This window comes from Vombatus ursinus, unplaced genomic scaffold, assembly GCF_900497805.2.
Source record: "Vombatus ursinus unplaced genomic scaffold, bare-nosed wombat genome assembly UNPS02014959.1, whole genome shotgun sequence".
Taxonomy (NCBI): Eukaryota; Metazoa; Chordata; class Mammalia; order Diprotodontia; family Vombatidae; genus Vombatus; species Vombatus ursinus.
Window position 1 is genome coordinate 1,511,770 of NW_020954737.1, and position 18,623 is coordinate 1,530,392.

Consider the following 18,623-nt stretch of genomic DNA (forward strand, 5'->3'; position numbering starts at 1 on the left):
ACTAAAAAAAGAAAATTATAGAAATGAATCCTCATTTTGTAAGAGTTTACAAAATAGTCTTGACGTGAACAAATAAGGGATTAGCAGAGAAACTATGGCAAACTAATCTCAATGTATTACTAAACAAATATTACCAACAACAACATCTATCTCAGAATTAGATAAAGAGAGAACCTGTGTCCAATGAAACAGACACAGCAAGCACTTACGTTAAATTGATTCCACACATCTTGACCAAAGGGTAAATCCCCAAGTCAAACATTGGGATAAAGATAAGCACCAGAAGGGGATTCAGCACCTGTCATGTAAGGAAGACTAGTTACTAACATCCCAACAGAGACAATAACTTGTAAAGAAATATCCCAGCTGGCAAGAGGGTCATCCTCTTTGGTCCATTTCCAGCCTAACCCTAGAACACTCTGTGAAGGCATCCTTACTCCAGATCCATTGGCTGACCTCTGGGGCATGCAGAGTTTAGAGCTGGCACCCCATTTCCCACTAATTTCTAAAGGTTTGCACTTTCCATCACTATCAGTTATTCAGCCCATATGCATTTGTTAAGTGATTAGCATGTGCCAGACATTAAGCTACTTGTTGGTGTTATTTAAAAAAAAAAAAGACAAAAAGCAGTCCCTGCCTTCAAGGGGCTCACATTCTAATAGAGGAGATAACATATAATTAACTAGGTACATAAAAGGGAAGGATCTTGTGATAACTCAAGTGATGAGGACCTGAACAATTGGAGAGAAGGGGATGTGAAGGAGGAAATTATCAAGACATTGGGTATATGGAGTTAAGGATGCCACTGAGCCTGGGTGACTGGGAGGGTAGTGGGGCCACAGAGAGTAATAGGAAAGTTGGGAAGAGGGAAGAGTTTGGAGGGAAAGATGAATTCTGTTTGGGACATATTGAGTTTGAAATATCCAGCTTGAAATGTCCAAGAGGCAGCTGGAGATGTGTGACTGGAGTTCAGGAGACTGAGTATATATATTTGGGGATTCATCTGAATAGAGGATAATTCAGGGGATATAGAGGATAACCCCTGGGAGTTGATATGATCACAAAGGGAGAGAGCATCAAGAAAAAAAGACATGTACAGGACAGAGCACAACTTGGATGAAGAGGTAGCAAAAGAGACTGAGAGTCAAGTTTCTTGGATAATAGGAGAACCATCTGAGGGAAGTGTCATGCAAATCTAGAATACTTCAAAAATAATAAGGAAAGGGTGATTTCTTCACACATCCCCCCATTGCCTTGAGTATTTAAACCTTCAGAGTCTACCTCTCAGATCCTTCACATCCAAGTCACGAATCCCCTCATCTATATGCTGTTCTTGATAATATCCCCTGCTTGCCACCTACTTACCCACCCTCTCTCAAATTCTCATTCAATTTGTCTAATTCTAAGGCTAACTTCCCTAAATAGGACCAATTGCATGGTGGAGGCGCTCTCTTCAGGCTATCCCTATGTATAGTGGGTATAAAAATGACCACTTGTGGATTTGCCCATTCCTCACAGGTGCCTCAACTTCATAGCCCCAGGGAAAATGAAACTGGATAGGAAGATAATTGATAAGAAGTGGAGCTAAAGGATATAAGTAGAGACCCTATTCTGCACTCAAAGTGTCTACAAAAAATTATTGCATCCACTTTGAAACAGCATAAACCAAACCCCTGTAATTTATCCAGAGCCTGAATATTCATTTTGCTGGTAGTACAAGGTAGTTTCAAAGGGTGGATCAAAGAGAATCCATTTTCTCCAGCGCTATGACCTCTTTGTCTCATCATCTAGTTGCTGAACTGGGAAGGGGTAACAAAGAGAGTACAAGGAGTCATAGCTAGGGGGAGGGTCCCACCTGTATCTGGTCAGGCTGGAACACAAAAAATCCCTGAAACATGAAAAGAAAAAGCATTAATAAACCTCTGAAAAAAGAAGCTGAATCATAACCACCTATGGTTAGTACATGCCTAGGATATAAAAGAAAATCAACAAATATTTCTTATCTGTAAAATGGGGGGGAATAACAATACTTCACACTACCTATGTCACAGGTTTGTTGTGAGAAAAGATTATTCATAGAGATGCTCCTATATTGAGCATTGTCTGTCTAAGAGACAAAAGTCAGGATCTGATGAATGCTGTTATTCAGTTGTGTTCAACTCTTGGTGATTCCATGGACAATAGCATATCAATATTGTCCATGGAGTTTTCTTGGCAAGGATACTGATATGGTTTGCCATTTCTCTCTCCTGTGGATTAAGGCAAACAGAGGTTAAGTGACTTGCCAAGGGTCACACAGCTAGTAGGTGACTGAACCTAGATTTGAACTCAGATCTTCCTGACTCCAGGCTTGGTATTCTACCCACTGAGCCACCTAGTTGTCCATCTGATGAATGAGTTAGATTAAAATAATGATATATAGGAGGTAGACTATACAAAAGGCAGTGTGGAGTAGTAGAGAGCTGACCTTAGAATCAGGAGGACTTGGGTTCAAGTCCAGCCTGACACATATTGGCTATGTGACCTTGGGCAAGTCACTTAAGACCATAGCTCCAGAGGTTGAAGGAATATTATAGGTCATCTAAGCCAACCCCCCATTTTACAATTGAGAATTAACCTTAATAAAACTAACTTTCAGAACAATTGGTCGATTTTCCCCTGTAGATGGAGTTTCCTCACAATATGAGGAAACTCCTTCTACCAGTGAAAATCGACAAATTGCTCTCATAACAAAGAAATCAAAGGTCTGGTCCAAAAAGAGATGGGAAAAATAAATGCAAATGGATAATCTATCATTTGGCAAAGAATTCAGCTCCCGTGATACAGATCAAGAGCATAACTTACATGGCAAAATCACTTCTACTCACCATATTACCATTCATCCTAGTTGCTTGCAGAGTCCACCGAGAGCCCTAGAGAACAGAGATGTTTCCATGAGATATTTCATACCCTATGGCAGAAAGAAATGGAAGGAAGAAACTTAGGAAGGGCATAGCCCTGGATTCTTATTAAGGAACCTTTTTTTTACCTGCTGATCCAAAAGAGCCCAGAACATTGGCAGTGGAATATAGAGGAACAATACACGGGTCAGTGCCTTCACTTCTAAGATGAGCTGTTTCTGTAGGAAGAAGAAAAAAGCTGGAACTTCCTGAGCTTGCAAAAAATCTACCAACACTAAACCACTCTTCAGAAAGACAAAAGGGTCAGAAAGCAGTAATAGAACAGCTTGGGTCAGAGTTTACTGAGGGAAAAGGCTTAAACCAGCAGTATGGATTTAGATTGGAGATCAGGAAGACAATGAGACTCTAGTGAACAGGTGAGTGAATGAGGTTATGAAATCTCTCCCAGGTCACATAGCTCCCAAATTTCCAAAAGAGAGCTTGCCTTCTGTATTTGCCTCAACTTGTTTATATCAGGAATTAGGACCAGTGATGTGGAGAAATTAAAGGCATAGAAAATTATGTCAGTTGAAAGAGTCCACACTGCTAAGCAGCAGTAGGAAATGGCCTCTAGGGGCTAAGGGCAAAGAAAGGTGATCAGTCAGTCACCTGCCATCACATGGTCCATACCATTGCTAAGCAGACAATTCACTTCTACAACCCTGACTCACCGGATACTTTTCCTCTGCCCAGTCTAGCCAGTGCTCTCTCTTTGGAATTTCACTGGGACGGTTCTTCAGGCGATTTGAAATAGCAAACTGAGGAAGAGCCAAGAGAGGATCAGAAAAAGAAAAAAAAAAGAGACAGAAGTCTTTTCCCAACTAAAACCACCTTCATCCATTTCGCCTTTGAATTTTTTAGAAAAATCAATTACCATTAATCACAGAATTCCAGAGTCCTCAATAACTTTTTTTTTCCATTTTAGTCTCTAGAAAGTACTCTTGTCTAGCTAGGATTCAACAAAATTCTACCATTTTGAAGATGGCTAAGCACAACTAGAATGACAATCTGAGCTTGGAAAACCAGGCTATAACAGAACAGACCCACAAAGTCAAAGAATAAAAATATGCACCACCATTTATAGCCCCCTAAGTTAAATGTTTCATGCATTTCTCTCCAGTTTTTAATAGAGAAGATTAAAGATTCACTGGCTTACCCAGATGCATTTGGAGACTTTAGCCACTATGTTTCCTTCAGGGGGAGGTTTTTTGTACATCTTACTTCCAAGAGCAAACACAACTGTAAGGGACACACAGATATGGGAGTTAAGCAGAACTCTTATGGAAAGCATTGGCTTTTGATCCCTAAATTTTGGTTTAGTCATTATTGGATACAAGCATGGAGAAGTAGAGAAACTTCGTTTGTGAGGTGAGGTGTAAAGAAACAGATGTCATGCTCATTTTTATCATCTAATATGTGTGTCTAAGGTTTTGTGGGATCCTGTAGGATGAAGACCATGTGGTTTACACATGGTGCATGTTTATTAAATATCCTTCCATTTGCCATTCCAATAGGGAACATAAAACCAGGCACAGTAATAAGGATGAACAAAACACTAGGTACTTAATATTGTGAAGATGTTAGAAGACACCCTCTTTTCCAGAGCTAAGACCCAACAAGCAAGCTGTGCCCTGAGCTTGGCATAACAACAGTCCTTTGGATTGCTCTCACCCTCTGACAAAATTACTTAACTATTGTATTTCTTTTATCAGAACCAGGTGTTCTCTGAGCTTAGGCAAGCACTAGACAAGCTTGGACAAGTTCCAGTCATGAAACCCTGCTATGAATCAAACTTGTCACATTGTTGGTGTTACCCCTCATTGGTAAGGCTACAGTTTACTGTCCAACCACTGGTATAAGTATTGAGATCTCCCCACATTGCCTTGTGTCTCCCCACTGGGAGCAGGGCCCCAGCACATATCTAGATCCCCTTCTTGCTTGCAAACCGTTTCCCTCATTTTGAAATTAAACTGTTTGATTCCTGACTCTCCTGTCTCTAACTTGCTGTTTGGCTCCAGCCATCCACAGGTTAGAGGCCAGTTTGGTCCAGTTGACATTAATTGGTGTTAGAAGTGGGATTGGACATCGAACCAGGTCACTAGACTTTCTGGTACCAGTGGGAAAGGATTGGGCATTACTGGAGATTTATTTCTTCAGAGTCCGACTACCCTCATCTGGTGAGTCTTCTGCCTTTTCCCCTGCTCTAATGCACAAGCTCTCACCTTGGTCAAGCTTGCCATTCTTTATGAGGAAAACTTCGACCCTCCAGTGACCCAATTCATCTCATATCACTCTGGTAAGAATATCCTTTCATAAACTGCACACCTCTGTTAATTGGTCCCTCTGTGTGCCTCTGTTGTTTTTAAACTGCACGCTTCTGAAGTTTCTTAAACTTCATGTCTCTGTAACTGCACACTTTGTTAAAACTGTTTGTGTCCATATCTGTCTTGTTGTTTTGTCTGTGTTTGTGTCTTTGTAAAACATAAAATGTCTGTGTCATGTCTGTGTTATTTGTAGATTCTGTTATCTTGAAAGATTTAAAATGCAGCCAGTCAGGAAAACTTCTAGGGACTACAGTCAAAGAGTTTAGAACACTGGGAAAGATTAATTAACTTTGATACTTGAAGCAATTGTCCCAATAAGCAGGACTAACTTCCACTTTAGGCTTTCTGCAGGAGATTAGGTTGTAAGAAAAGAGAAAAAGAAAAAAAATCTGCAAGACACTTTTTTTTCTGTCATTTCCACTTTGACTATGTTGGAATTACAGAAATAAAGTCAGGTAGTCAAAGTTTATAGAACTACTAAAAAACATCTTGGTAGATCTTGGAAATTTAGAGATTAATTATTAAGGAGTTTAAAGTTTGGCATTTTAAGATTGCAAGGGAGAACTCTTGAGATTTGGGGTAATTCCAGGAATTCATTCCCTTCTGAAATATCTTAGTAAATTTTGGAGTACCACTCTGTAGAATTCATTTTAAGGAAAAATAGGGATTAAATTTTTAAATGGCAAGATTAACAGCCTCATTGTTCTAGGACAATGAAGGAAGGCAGCTAGTATGGAAGAAATCACAGAATGATGAAAAAAATTAGGTAAAATGTTTGCACCTTAGAGCTACCTACAGTTAACCCTTCCTTGGTAAGAGACCCTCTCCCTCTTATTCCGTTAGCCCCTCTCATCTCAGATCAGATTCCCAAATAAAAGTTGAAAAAAAATGCTGGAAAATGTAGGGAAGCTTGAATTAAGTTCCAGTTGCAGAAATTTAGTAACTGTATAATCTTAGGCAAGTTATTTTATCTCTGTTTGTTCCACTTTCCTGATCTATAAAGAGAAAAATAATAATGGTACCCACCTCTCAGGGTTGCTGTTGAGGATCAAAATAATATGATGATTGTAAAGTGCTTAACACAGTGACTGCCATATGCTAAGTACTATATTATTTCATTAATTGAATGTAATTGTCCCATACTTGATAACTAAAGTTGTTTCAAAATGTCAAAAGTAATAAGATTAATAATTTTTATATGGGATAATTTGGAAATGCAATTGATGTCATCTGAATTCTCTTATACTGTGAATTTGTGAGATCATTGTAATAGAAATGCTGTTAGACAAAACAACTTTTTAGTCTGGATGCTGCTATACATGAATTGGGCTCTTAAAAGGATGTGCTAAAAATAGATATTTGAAAATAGTTAAATATTTAATGAGGCATATTTTGTTATAAAGCAGATAATAATATGTTTACTATAATAGTGAATTTTCATTTGAAAATCTTGGCTAAGTATATAGGGGGGGTTTAAAGATGTAGTCTCAATATATTAATGACAAGTCAACCATCAGATATTTGCTGTATGTCTGAAGCCCCAGAATGTGGGTAGTTTTAATTTATAAGTAAAGGATAAATGAAATGTTAATCATTAGGGAAACATAAGGAAAGATATTCAAGCCCTAAGTTGTGGTGAGTGAAATTTTGCTATTTAAGGTAAAAATTCCTGGCACTGTAATTTACTATTGTTTTGATCTTTGATTACAAGGATAGTTGTCTCAATTGTCATGAAGCCAGTTACTAGAAAATGGCATGTACTATATAGTCTGGAAAATGCTAAAGGTGGATATCTGTACCTGGCCAAAGTTTTGGGGATGACTTTGGCATAGCTCAAGGTAGCATCTTCATGACTTTATTTCTCCATTGTGCTATTTCCTTTCTGAAAAGGAAAATTCCCACCTGGTTAATCCCGAGCCTTGCTTTTAACACCCTGTGACTACATGACTGGCTATCAGATATGACTCATGCCTGGAATAAACAGAGCTAAGAGAGTTTCCCCCTTTGTTATGATGTATGATATTGTTTTAACTATGTCCCTTTTTCCTTTTATAGCAAATTTCTATAATCAGGAAGTTTTGTAAGTACAATACCAAATCTATTAAATAATAAATTGATATTGGAACATCTCTCAGTTACTATAATAGGATGCCTTTTTTTAACCTATATATGTATATATATGTATATATATGTGTGTGTGTGTCTGTGTATGCATATATATTTTGGGGGGGGCAGGGTTAGGCAATAGGATTAACTTGCCCAGGGTCACACAGCTGGTAAGTGTTCTGTGTCTGAGGCTGGATTTGAACTCAGGTCCTCCTAACTCCAGGACTGGTGCTCTATCCACTGTGCCACCTTGCTGCTCCTTAACCTATATTTTTGGTCAAATTATAATAAAGGGATGATATCCTAAGGGGGAAATGATTAGACAAAGGACTTAATAAGGTTAAACTGTTTACATTCCTATATGGGAAAATGATACTTTTAATTCCTAAAAGCTTTCTCATTATTAGAGCAGTTAGAAGGAGTATACATAGACAGAGGGCATGGGTATGAGTTGAATATGATAGGATAATTATTTTAAAAAATAAAATTAAGGAATGAGAAAGAGAAATGTACTGGGAGAAGGGGAAAAGAAAAAGTAGAATGAGGTAGATTACCTCACATAAAATGAAAGAGCTTTTACAGTGGAGGGGATGATGAGGGAGGTGGGGGGGTGAACTGTGTGAATCTTACTCTCATCAGAATTGGTTCAAAGAGGGAATAATATATACATTCAGTTGGGTATAAAATCTATCTTACCATACAGAAGAGCAGGATGGGAAGGGGATAAGAGAAGGGGAAGGTGGACTGATAGAAAGAAGGGAAGATTGAGGGAGGTAAAAGCCAGAAGCAAAACACTTTTGAGAATGAACAGAGTGAAAGGAGAGAGAAAGAGTAGGATAAATGGGGGGAATAGGATGGACAGAAATAGTAATCATAACTATGAAAAAATGTTACAGTAAATTATGGTCAAAGGATATGAACAGGCAGTTTTAATATAAAGTAATCACAGCGATCTATAATCATGAGAAATTCTCTAAATCACTATTGATTAGAGAAATGCAAATTAAAAGAACTCTGAGGAACCACTTCACACCTATCAGATTGGCTAATATGATAGAAAAGGAAAATGACAAATGTTGGAGGACATGAGGGAAAATTGAGACACTAATGTATTGTTGGTGAAATTGTGAACTGATTCAAACATTCTGTAGAGCGATTTGGAGCTATAGCTCAAAGGGCTATAAAACCATGCATACCCTTTGACCTAGCAGTACCACTTCTAGGTCTACATCCCAAAAGGGATAAAAAAACAAAAAGGAAAAGACCTATATGTACAAAAATATTTACAGCAACTCTTTTGGTAATGGCAAAGAATTGGAAATTGAAGGGACGCCCATCAATTGTGGAATGACTGACCAAGTTGTGGTAGAATACTATTTTGCTATAAGGAATGATGAGCAGAATGCTCTCAGAAAAACCTGCAGACTTGCATGGGCTGATACAAAGTGAAATGCATTGTGTACAAAGTAACAGCAATATTGTAAGACAATCAACTCTGAATGACTAAGTTATTCTCAGCAATACAATGATCCAAGACAACTCTAAAGGACTTAAAATGAAAAATGTAATCCATCTCCAGAGAAAGAGTTGATGGAATCTGAATGTAGATTGAAGCATACTTTTTCTTTCTCTTTCTTGATTTTTTTATCTGTTTTCTTTTCTATGACTAATGTGGAAATGAGTTTTGCATATCTGTGCACGTATAACCTACATCAAATTACTTACCTTCTCATTGAAGGGGGGAATGAAGAAAGGGAGGAAGAAAATCTAGAACTCAATTTTTAAAAATAATGCTAAAAATTGTTTTTACATGTAATTGGGGGGAAAATAAAATATTAATGTTTAAAAAGCAGTCCCTTAGGAGTACTTTTGTGCTATAAGAAATGATGAGGGGGTGGTTTCAGAAAAAAAAAAAACACATGGCAAGACCTACATGAATTGATGCAAAGTGAAGTGAGAAGAATTGGGAAATAATTGTGCCCAGTAAAAGCAATGCTGTAATGATGATCAACTGTGAAAGACTTGGCTACTCTGATCAATACAGTGATCCAAGACAGTTCCAAAGGACTCATGATGTAAAAATGCCATCCACATCCAGAGAGAGAACTGATAAAATATAATTTTCTCACTTTATTTTTCTTGCCTTTTTTTTTTTTTCTTCAATATGGCTAATATGGAACTTGACATACTTGAGTAGCAAATCTGATTCAGATAAGCTCAGGACCTGATACATAGTAGATGCTTAATAAATGCTTGCTGACTTGATTAATCAGAGGATGGGTGAGGAAACATTTGGGGAAATGTGTGGTGGTGGTGGGAGTGGGAAAGAAAAGGTATAGAAGAGGGGTAAGACAGACAACATGCCCCCCTAGAATGAACAAGAAATGAACCCCATTCAATGAACCATCTGGGAATTTCTCCCTTCTCCGAACAATCAAAACTAAGCAAAATGCTGAATCCCTGGGCTATTATTTCTCTATCAAGTTCTTGTTGTTTGGGGGCTGGATCCATTCCAAGAAATGTCATACTGGGCCCCAGGAGAGGAATGTATTTTAAGGTCAATGATTAAAAACAAAAACACACAGAGCAGACCCTGGATTATGTAACCCAAGTAACCAACCCAGCCCACTGTTCTGGGGCTAGGCTCTAGGAGCAGGGTTTGGGTGAATGAAGAATCGCACCTCATTTCAACTGCATCAGACTTAACCCATCACCTGCACATTAACAAACAGAATCTGGATTTTTCTAGCTCCACTCATTCAAAGAGCTCCATTTGTGTCATTAGGGCAGAACCGGAGGCAGCTAGCTAAGAGTTACATTAGATTACATACATTATTAGATACCTTTACTTCAGAGTGTGCCTTTGGGTACCCTAAGAAATCAAATCATCCTCCAATTGCTCATAGAGCTGGTCTTTGACCTAGTGAGCTAGGTTGAGGGAAGGGAAGGATTCTCTTCTCACTTTCCCTGTCCACTTACCAAGAGCTAGCACCATCAGCATTCCTGGAACCCCAAAGGCTAATGCATAACAGTCTCCTCCAAAGCACTGCACATCACCTGGAGAAAGGACAGAGAAAGTAGGGTCATCCTGAATCTTAACTTTCCTACAAATCAATTTCATACAGTTTTCCCCAACATCACCCTCCTCATAGGGGTGGGGGGGACGATGAGGGGGAGAGGAGATCTTTATAAGGATTACTTAATCCAATTCCTTGCAGAGAAAACTTAAACAGAAGGAAACTCCTACTATTTCCCAAGCCCTCTTTGAAAAAAAAGACTCTCCCACTCTGTGATGGGTCACAGCAAAACCATTTACCAGGCCCCTCATAAAGGATTCTAACCTCTTAACATGGGTGTGACAAACATGGATATCAAACTCCCTGCATTGATGGCCAAATAGAAAACTGAGAAGAACCTGCTCCTTTCTTTGACCTGGGACAAAAAAAAAAAAAAAAAAACAAGGAAAAAACCCACAGAATAAACTTCACCATCATTATCATCAGACACAGACCCACACATCCCTACAGTCCTTATCTCCCTGACCTGCCAAACTCAGAGCTAATATAAACAATGATAGAGTAGCCTGAAAGTCTAAGTGCAGCTTAAAGCTATTAAAGATTAAACTTATTTTTTTAAAAAAAATACTTAAGCTTATTAAGTTTTATTAAAACTTATTTCATAATAGCCTAAAATTGCAGTAAGACTTTTGGGACATCGGTACATGCACACTACCTGGTCTCTGCAAACTACATTACACATTAGAGACTTGTGTTATTTGCAAGTTTTGCTCATCAAACCTACACAAACCAAATCAGATCGTATGGGTTGTATAGTAGGAATATGTTAGCAATGGGGAGGGTAAGCACATTAGAACCAAGGGCAAAGAAAAGAAACATTGACCAGACAGAAGACCTCATCTGGTGCTTTCCAGGGGCCCTGTCTGAAAGTTTCCTGGGAGAATTAATAAACTGTGAACTGTGAATTGGAAAAGAGAAAGTAGGAAGAGCTGCCACTTTCCCATTCGCAGTAAAGAGTGTGGGAAGTAGATGGTAAATGCATTCCTTCAGACAAAGTGTGACATTTCAAAGTTGGCTCCTTCAGGCTCCTTTACCCGAGTTTGTTTTCCCATCCCAAGTGGACTTTCCTCATTCCATTCATACTTGTCCAATTCTCTAATTCACAGAGCCTGCAAATGAATCTAATCCCCATTTGCTTAGGGGCTAGTTGTCTTTGCAAACAATCAGTCCATCAAAGAGACTCAACATTATAAGTGATTGGAGTGAAAAAGAAATTCCAGTGGCCTTCTCCCCACCCCCTGGACATAATGCAAGACTGGAAACTTGAAATTTGCATAAAGATTAGCAATTACCTTATTCCACTAGGTCACAGCATCACTTCCCTGGCCAGGAAAATTCTCAAGAGTCAGAAATCACAAGGTGAATAAGAACAGGAAGAGAAACAATAAAAAAAAAAAAAAGAAGCAAATATACTCAATACAAGATAGGGAAAGATCAGAGCTAGAGAGAAAAGAAAGAAACACATAAAGTAATCAGGACAAGGTGGAAAGTGGGAGGAAAAGTGGGAGAAGGATGAAAAGGAAGCTAGGAATCTGGGATAACCTGAAATACACATGATTCTCTCTTACACCCTCAGAACCTCAGTTGAGCCATTGTTACTTTGCTCATCTATCCATTCATATTTTTCCCCACTTCATTGACTTCAGTTAATGAGGGGAAAGGGAGACTTTTCTAGCTGAGTGATATCTATGGAAAATCTTTGTGTTCTATTTTTTTTCTGCTTGCTGATTCTCTTCACTGGAGAACCATTCAATTCATGCTTAGCTGGGCCTTCTACCTCTCTAACGCCCCTCCCCAGTCTGTGATGCTTGGGTTCATTTTCAGAAAGGAGATACTGAAATCACATGGTTCTTACATGTTCTTCTTCAAATTGGTCTCCACCAAAGGCTGCTACGCAGGGTTTGATACCTCCTGTTCCCAATGCTATCAGGAAAAGGCCAACCATGGATAGAACCCTGTAAGAAAGAGACAAGGATTCTGACAATATTGATGTACAGTTTTACTGCTGCAATAAAGATTGTGGGGTTACAAGAGAAAAAGCACACTAGAGCAGAGAGTACCCTAACCCTGGGGGTCTTTTCTCTCCAATATTCCTAAGGAAGAACAAGAGATCTCCCTGCCTAGGAAGGGGGAGAGGGGGAACCAAAACCTGCAGAAACAACCAAGAAGAATGTGCATTCAGTGATTCTACTCACGTGTGCATTAGATGTCCCCCAATGATTGGTACTGCACCCAGTGACTTGATCACATGACCGAGAACGTACACCAAAGAGAGATAAAGTATTGTCCTGTCAAGAAATCCAAGTCATTCAAGAGTAAGAGGCAGTTTACAGGTAACTTTACAATATTAACCCAATGCTCTAGAATCCATAGGTTTCATAGAATTCATTCATAGAATCCACACTATATTTCATGCTTTGAGAACACAGAGGAGTACTAACAAATGTAAGTGCCATATTCTACCACACTCTGGTAGATATTTTGGAAAACATTACAGTTACACACAATGGACAGAGAGGAAGAATCTGCTTTAAGGAACTATTTTAGAAATTTAAATGAAAAACAAAGGTGAAAGTTAAATAGAAAAGACTGGTAGGGGTTCAATAATGAACCCTTTTCTTCTATGAAGGTCTAGGCAAGAATAGTAAATATCTCCCATTTACTTCCCTCCCCTTCAAGTGCAAACAAGACAAAACTAAGGGGTAGAGACTCTGGTAGAGTTTAAGGGATTATAAAATTAGGAGAGCTGAAGGGGATGAATGATCTTGGTTTAGAGTTTTGTTCAAGGGGTGACTGTGGTACTAGGGAGTTATAAAGACCGAGATAGGGGCCAGAGAAGAAATAAGAGCTGCCTGTTCAGGATTTGCTGCTTGCAAGGGAAGGGAAAATTTGGTTCCCCTCTCCTCATTCCTAGCTCAGCCAAAGTAGTCACAGGATGCAATAATCTACAATTACATCCTCTCTTTTTCAATTCATAACATTTGACTACAATACCCTCTCCTGATTCTTGTCACTGTCACCTATAGACCTCCAGATCACACTCTTACCTCTGTGATTCTATAACTTAGCTCAATCTTCTTCACAATCCATTAAATTATTTCTATCATCCTCATCACTCTACTGAAGCAACTTTGTTCAAGACCACTAATCACATCTTTATTACCAAATCCTACAGTTCCTTTTCTCATTTGGTCTTCCTTTCATCTGTCTGTAGCATTTATTACTGTTGGTATCATTTCTGGGTGGCCTTTCTTCCCTTGGTTTCCATAATACTTTACTCTGATTATTCTCCTCTTACCTTTCAAACCATTTCTCTGCTTCCTTTGTTGGCTTCTCATCCTGTTCCTGTCCTTAAATATGGTTTTGCCCCAAGGCTCTGTTCTAGTCTTTCTTCTCTTCTTCCTCTATACTTATTTGATGTTTCATCGATTCTCATGGACTTCAATTATCACAACTCTGAAGAGTACTGTCAAATCTAAATATCTTGTCCTGAAATCACTAACTACTACCTCCTGGATATTTCTGTCTGGATGTCTCCTTAGCACCTCAAATTCAATATACCCAATAGCTGTGTCATCATCCTCCCTACTAAATCTGGTCTTTCCCCTAATATTTTTACTTCTTACTTCACCCTATACATTCAAGCAGTTGCACTGACTTGTTGTTTCTGCTGCCACAATGAATTATTCTTGTACCTTTCTCTCCACTTTTGCTTTATTGTGATAGCCCAGGTCTTCCTGCCTCTACTTTATCCCCTCTTCAGTATATCTTTCACATTATTGCCTAATAAATCTTCCTAAAACCCTTCTATATTCATTTAGTCCATAATCAAAAATCTTCAGTGACTCTTCATTACCTACTGAATATATGTTCAATTGAATTATCTTGGCCAAGAATTGAAGGACAATGGATAGTCTATAGTGGTACTTTAACAATGGACACAGAAGTAAAGCTATGAAATCATGGACATGCTAACATAGCCACTTCAACACCCATATCATATTCTCCTTATGGACAAAAAGGATGCAAAACTTTAGAACTGAAAAGTATCAACCTTTCCAACCATCTCATTTTATAGATGAAAAAACTGAACCCAGAGAGGTTAAGTGATTTATTGAAGGTAACAAAGTTAGGAGTAAGAGTCAAGACAAGAACTTGGGCTATCTACTACACCATGCATAAAATAAGAGACATGATGGGGAGAGGAGGAGACTTGTGAAGTGGTAGAGAGTATCCTTATCAGATCTGAAGATGACACAAGGCTGAGAAGGATAGATAACACATTGGGCGACAGTCAGGATGCAATAGGACTTGGATGAGCTAGAGTACTGTGTTGGACCCCCAAACTAGGATATCCAGAATCCAAATGGAAAGGGGGAAGGGGGAAAATCCCCCCAAATTCAGAAACGAATGCTCACCAACCTTGAGCTTACTCAGCACCCCTCCTACACCTCTTGGGCTATCAGCAGTGAGGATACAATAGCAGATCCAAGGCCACAACACAAGTTTACATCAAAACTCTTACACTCCATCACCCTCTCCCTCTTTCCATTTTAGTAGAGACCTCAGCTTTAGGCTGCAGACATTTCCTCAGCCCTCAACAGCAGCTTGGGCATAACCCTTTAGGACCAAAAGCCTGCCAGGGGCTTCAACTAAGAAACACAGATGCCAGAGAAAGCAGGCTCTGAACTTTCAGTGTCATGCCAAAGAACTGAGGAATAGAGGAAATGGGAAAGATCACCAGGTCAGGACACCACGTATGTGAGGAGCTATGTAGCATTGTACCAATACTGAGGGAAAGAGCACGTCATTCAGCTGGAGCCAGATCTAAACACCCAAAAGTCACTTGGGGCACAAAGCTATGCTAGTGATCTTCAAAATGCTTATTTTGGAGCAGACTAAGAACCTTTGAGAGCCAGCCCCCAAGAAAACCACAATTAGAGGAGAGTCAGAAATGAGCAAAAAAGAAAATGGAGTGGGGAGGGAGAACAAATGAAAATATCAAGGATTTCAGGAAGAAGAAAACTCAAAGACCTTGAACATAAACAGAAAAACAGTAACAACTGAAAGAAATATGGCCTCCAGATCCAGCAAATAAGTTCAGGTATCTATACTGCAAAATAATAATAATAATAATAATAATCCAACCCTGTGGAATTTGAGAAGAGCATGTAATCATAAGATGCTCTTCCTGAGTTGTTTAAAAGAGAAATGAGAATTATTGGAGCAGAATTTCAGTCTTATGCAACAAAAATAATGAGCAGAATAGAAAAATGAATCTGCAATTGTAAGCCTCACCAAAGAAACAAGAGAGAACAGTAGATATGAAATGTAAACACACAGAACTGAAGGACAACCTAGAAGAAGAGAAGCAAAATACAAAAAACAAAACAAAACAAAACATGCTAACTATGCAAGCAAAATATACCAACTAAAAGACAGGATGGGCAGACACAATCTAAGGATCATAGATCTCCCAGAAGAACACAACAGAACAAAAACCCTCAACACCATAATAAAAAAAAATAATAGAAGAGAACTTTCCAGAACTTCTAATCATAGAAAATGATATTCTGATTGAAAGAATTCACAGATTGCTTCCACAAAAAACAAAAAAACAAACACCTCAAGGCTGCAAACTCCAAGACCAAGTTCTGTAAGCCATCAGGAGAAAGAACTTTAAATACAAAGGAAAGGAAATTCAAATAACACAAGACTATTATGTACTCATATAAAAAGGAGCAGAGAATGGAATAATGTGTTCCAAAGAGCAATGGAGCTCAGGATGCATCCCAGGGTAACTTACCCTACAAATCTGAGATTAACCATACAGCACAAAAGATGGGTGTTCAATAATAAAGAAGAGTTTGAAACATAGAAAGAAATCCAGTACTAAAGAGATTATTTGCTTCTCAAATACCCCTAATAGAAATTTAAGAGGAGTGAATAAATGCAGCAGGCAAGGACAATAACAGCAACAGAGTAACAATAGAAAGACCAGGAAAAGACTTCTTTCTTAATGGACACAAGGAGACATGGAGAAGGTGGAAATCTAGTGAGGTAATTGTGAAGAGTAGGACAGGGAGTACCATGGATGGAACCTGGCAACACCTTGCCTACAGAATATTCAAACATATGCATAAAGTTTTAGACATAAAAAACAAGATAAAGGAATATTGCTGTGCCATGAGGAATGATAGATATGAAGAATTCAGAGAGGCATACAAAGACTGAAAGAGCCTCCTAATTAATCTCCTTGCCTCAAGTCTCTCCCCACTCCATCGTAAGCACATTTGCCAAAGTGATGTTCCTTGATCAAAATTTGACCATGTCGTCATGTCCCCTTACTTAGTAAACTTCAGTGCCTCTTAGGATAAAATATAAACTCCTCTGTTTGACATTAAAGCCCTTCCCGATGTGGTTCCATATTATTTATCCAGCCTTATAAGATACTATTCCCTTACATGCACTCTATGGTCCAAACCAACCTTCTGACCATTCCTTATATGTGACACTCCATATCCTGTCTTAATGCCTCTGCACTGGCTGTCTCCCACTTCTAGATTGCACTCCTTCCTCACCAGCATCTTTTGGAATCCTTCATTTCCTTCAAGACCCAGATCAGACACCAACATCTGCATGAAGCTTCTCCTGATCTCTAGTGCTACTGCTTCCCTCTCCTGCAGGGTTACCTTGCTTCTGCCTTGTAAGTGTTTTTATACACTTACATATGAGCATACTCTCCCCTCCCCATTAGAATGTAAATTCTATGAAGCAGGAACAATTTACTGCTCTCTCTGTATCCCCAGAGCATAACAGAGTCTAGTAGATCTAGCACAGTAGATACTAAATAAATGTATGTTGTTTGCTTGATTGATTGACAAGCAGGAATGCAAAGTGAGGAAAGTAGAGGCAAAAGAATAATAACCCTGATGATTATAACAATGGAAATAAAGTCAACAGAAACAACAGAACACTGGGCAAACTGAACTATCAATGTTAATACCATACTGTCAAAGTTAGAGAACATGTCCCTCCTTTTTCTTAATCTCTAATCTTAACCTTTTTTTGGGGGGGGTGCACTTTGTAATAGCATTTGAGTGCTTGTAATGAAATATCTGTTGTATCAAAACAAATTGTATCAATAAATTAAAAATAAAGTCACCATGCAAAAAAAAAATACTCATTTTTAGAGGGTGATATAGACAGACAACTCTCTATATAAGATTAGGCCACTGTCAACATTTGAAAAGAAAATGGAGTTAAAAATCTTTCTCTGAGGTACTAGAAAATATACTCTGTTAGACCTTAGGGAAATCATGGAGATCATAAAATGAGTATTCTCCTCTAAGAAGTATAGTTAACTATTGTAAAGGATAATCAAAGAAAAAGTCGATGGAGGAAAATTGTAGTGACTACGGTTTGGGACCAACGAGATACTCCTGACTGCTGTTATTTTTATGTTCCAGGTGCCTTGCACATAATAGGCACTTCATAAATGCTTGTTGGATAAACTGATCTAGATCTTGGATAAGAAGAGGAAAAAGAGTCACCCTTTAAAAGAGAAGATGTATCTTCTCAGAATGTTTGGTTCTTACATTCATAATTGAATACTAAATTTCAGTTAGGGCTTAGCGAAAATATGTGTGTAAATTTTTCTTCAGGCAAGTTCATAGATTCCCTGTCATCCATTCACGGACCTCCAAATACAGAATTCTTGGTGTAAAGGATGAAAATATCTAAGATAGGACCCTGGGAATCAGGAACACTATGTGTGTGGGTGAGCACATCTGCTTCTGTCATATCCTTCTGGCAAATATCCATTACCACTGCTACTACTATCTCTTGACCTGGGAAAGTCTGCTATCAGGAATTCTCCACTCTAGTCAAGTAAGCCAGAAAGTTGTGTTTGAGAACAGAACATGGATCTCCCATGTGCTCCTGTACTATGGCATCTATACTCTGGTCCCAGATGGAGGAGAATTGTGCTCCTATACAGGCTTTGCCAGGCTTCTGTTCTCCCCATTCTAATAGGGAGGGGAGAGTATGCTCATATATAAGTGTATAAAAACACTTTCAAGGCAGAAACAAGGTAACCTTGCAGGAGAGGCAAGCAGTAGCACTTTATAGTGAGGAGACTGTACTAGTACGTAGGCTTCCACATCTTCCTAGAACCC

The 18,623-nt window shown here is 38.7% G+C and overlaps 1 protein-coding gene across 2 annotated transcripts in view; it reads right to left on the bottom strand.

Annotated features, from left to right (window-relative positions):
• LOC114030416 (solute carrier family 15 member 2-like) overlaps window positions 1-18,623 on the bottom strand; it is a 44,764-nt gene that overhangs the window by 10,982 nt on the left and 15,159 nt on the right. For both annotated transcript variants that reach the window (XM_027845223.1, XM_027845222.1), the window contains exons 4-13: window positions 12,642-12,734; window positions 12,302-12,401; window positions 10,711-10,801; window positions 10,349-10,426; window positions 4,096-4,178; window positions 3,611-3,697; window positions 3,029-3,118; window positions 2,868-2,912; window positions 1,856-1,888; window positions 210-298 (exon numbers count right to left, since the gene is read on the bottom strand). In XM_027845223.1, coding sequence (XP_027701024.1) covers window positions 210-298; window positions 1,856-1,888; window positions 2,868-2,912; window positions 3,029-3,118; window positions 3,611-3,697; window positions 4,096-4,178; window positions 10,349-10,426; window positions 10,711-10,801; window positions 12,302-12,401; window positions 12,642-12,734 — 789 coding nt within the window. The remainder of the gene's footprint in view (window positions 1-209; window positions 299-1,855; window positions 1,889-2,867; window positions 2,913-3,028; window positions 3,119-3,610; window positions 3,698-4,095; window positions 4,179-10,348; window positions 10,427-10,710; window positions 10,802-12,301; window positions 12,402-12,641; window positions 12,735-18,623) is intronic.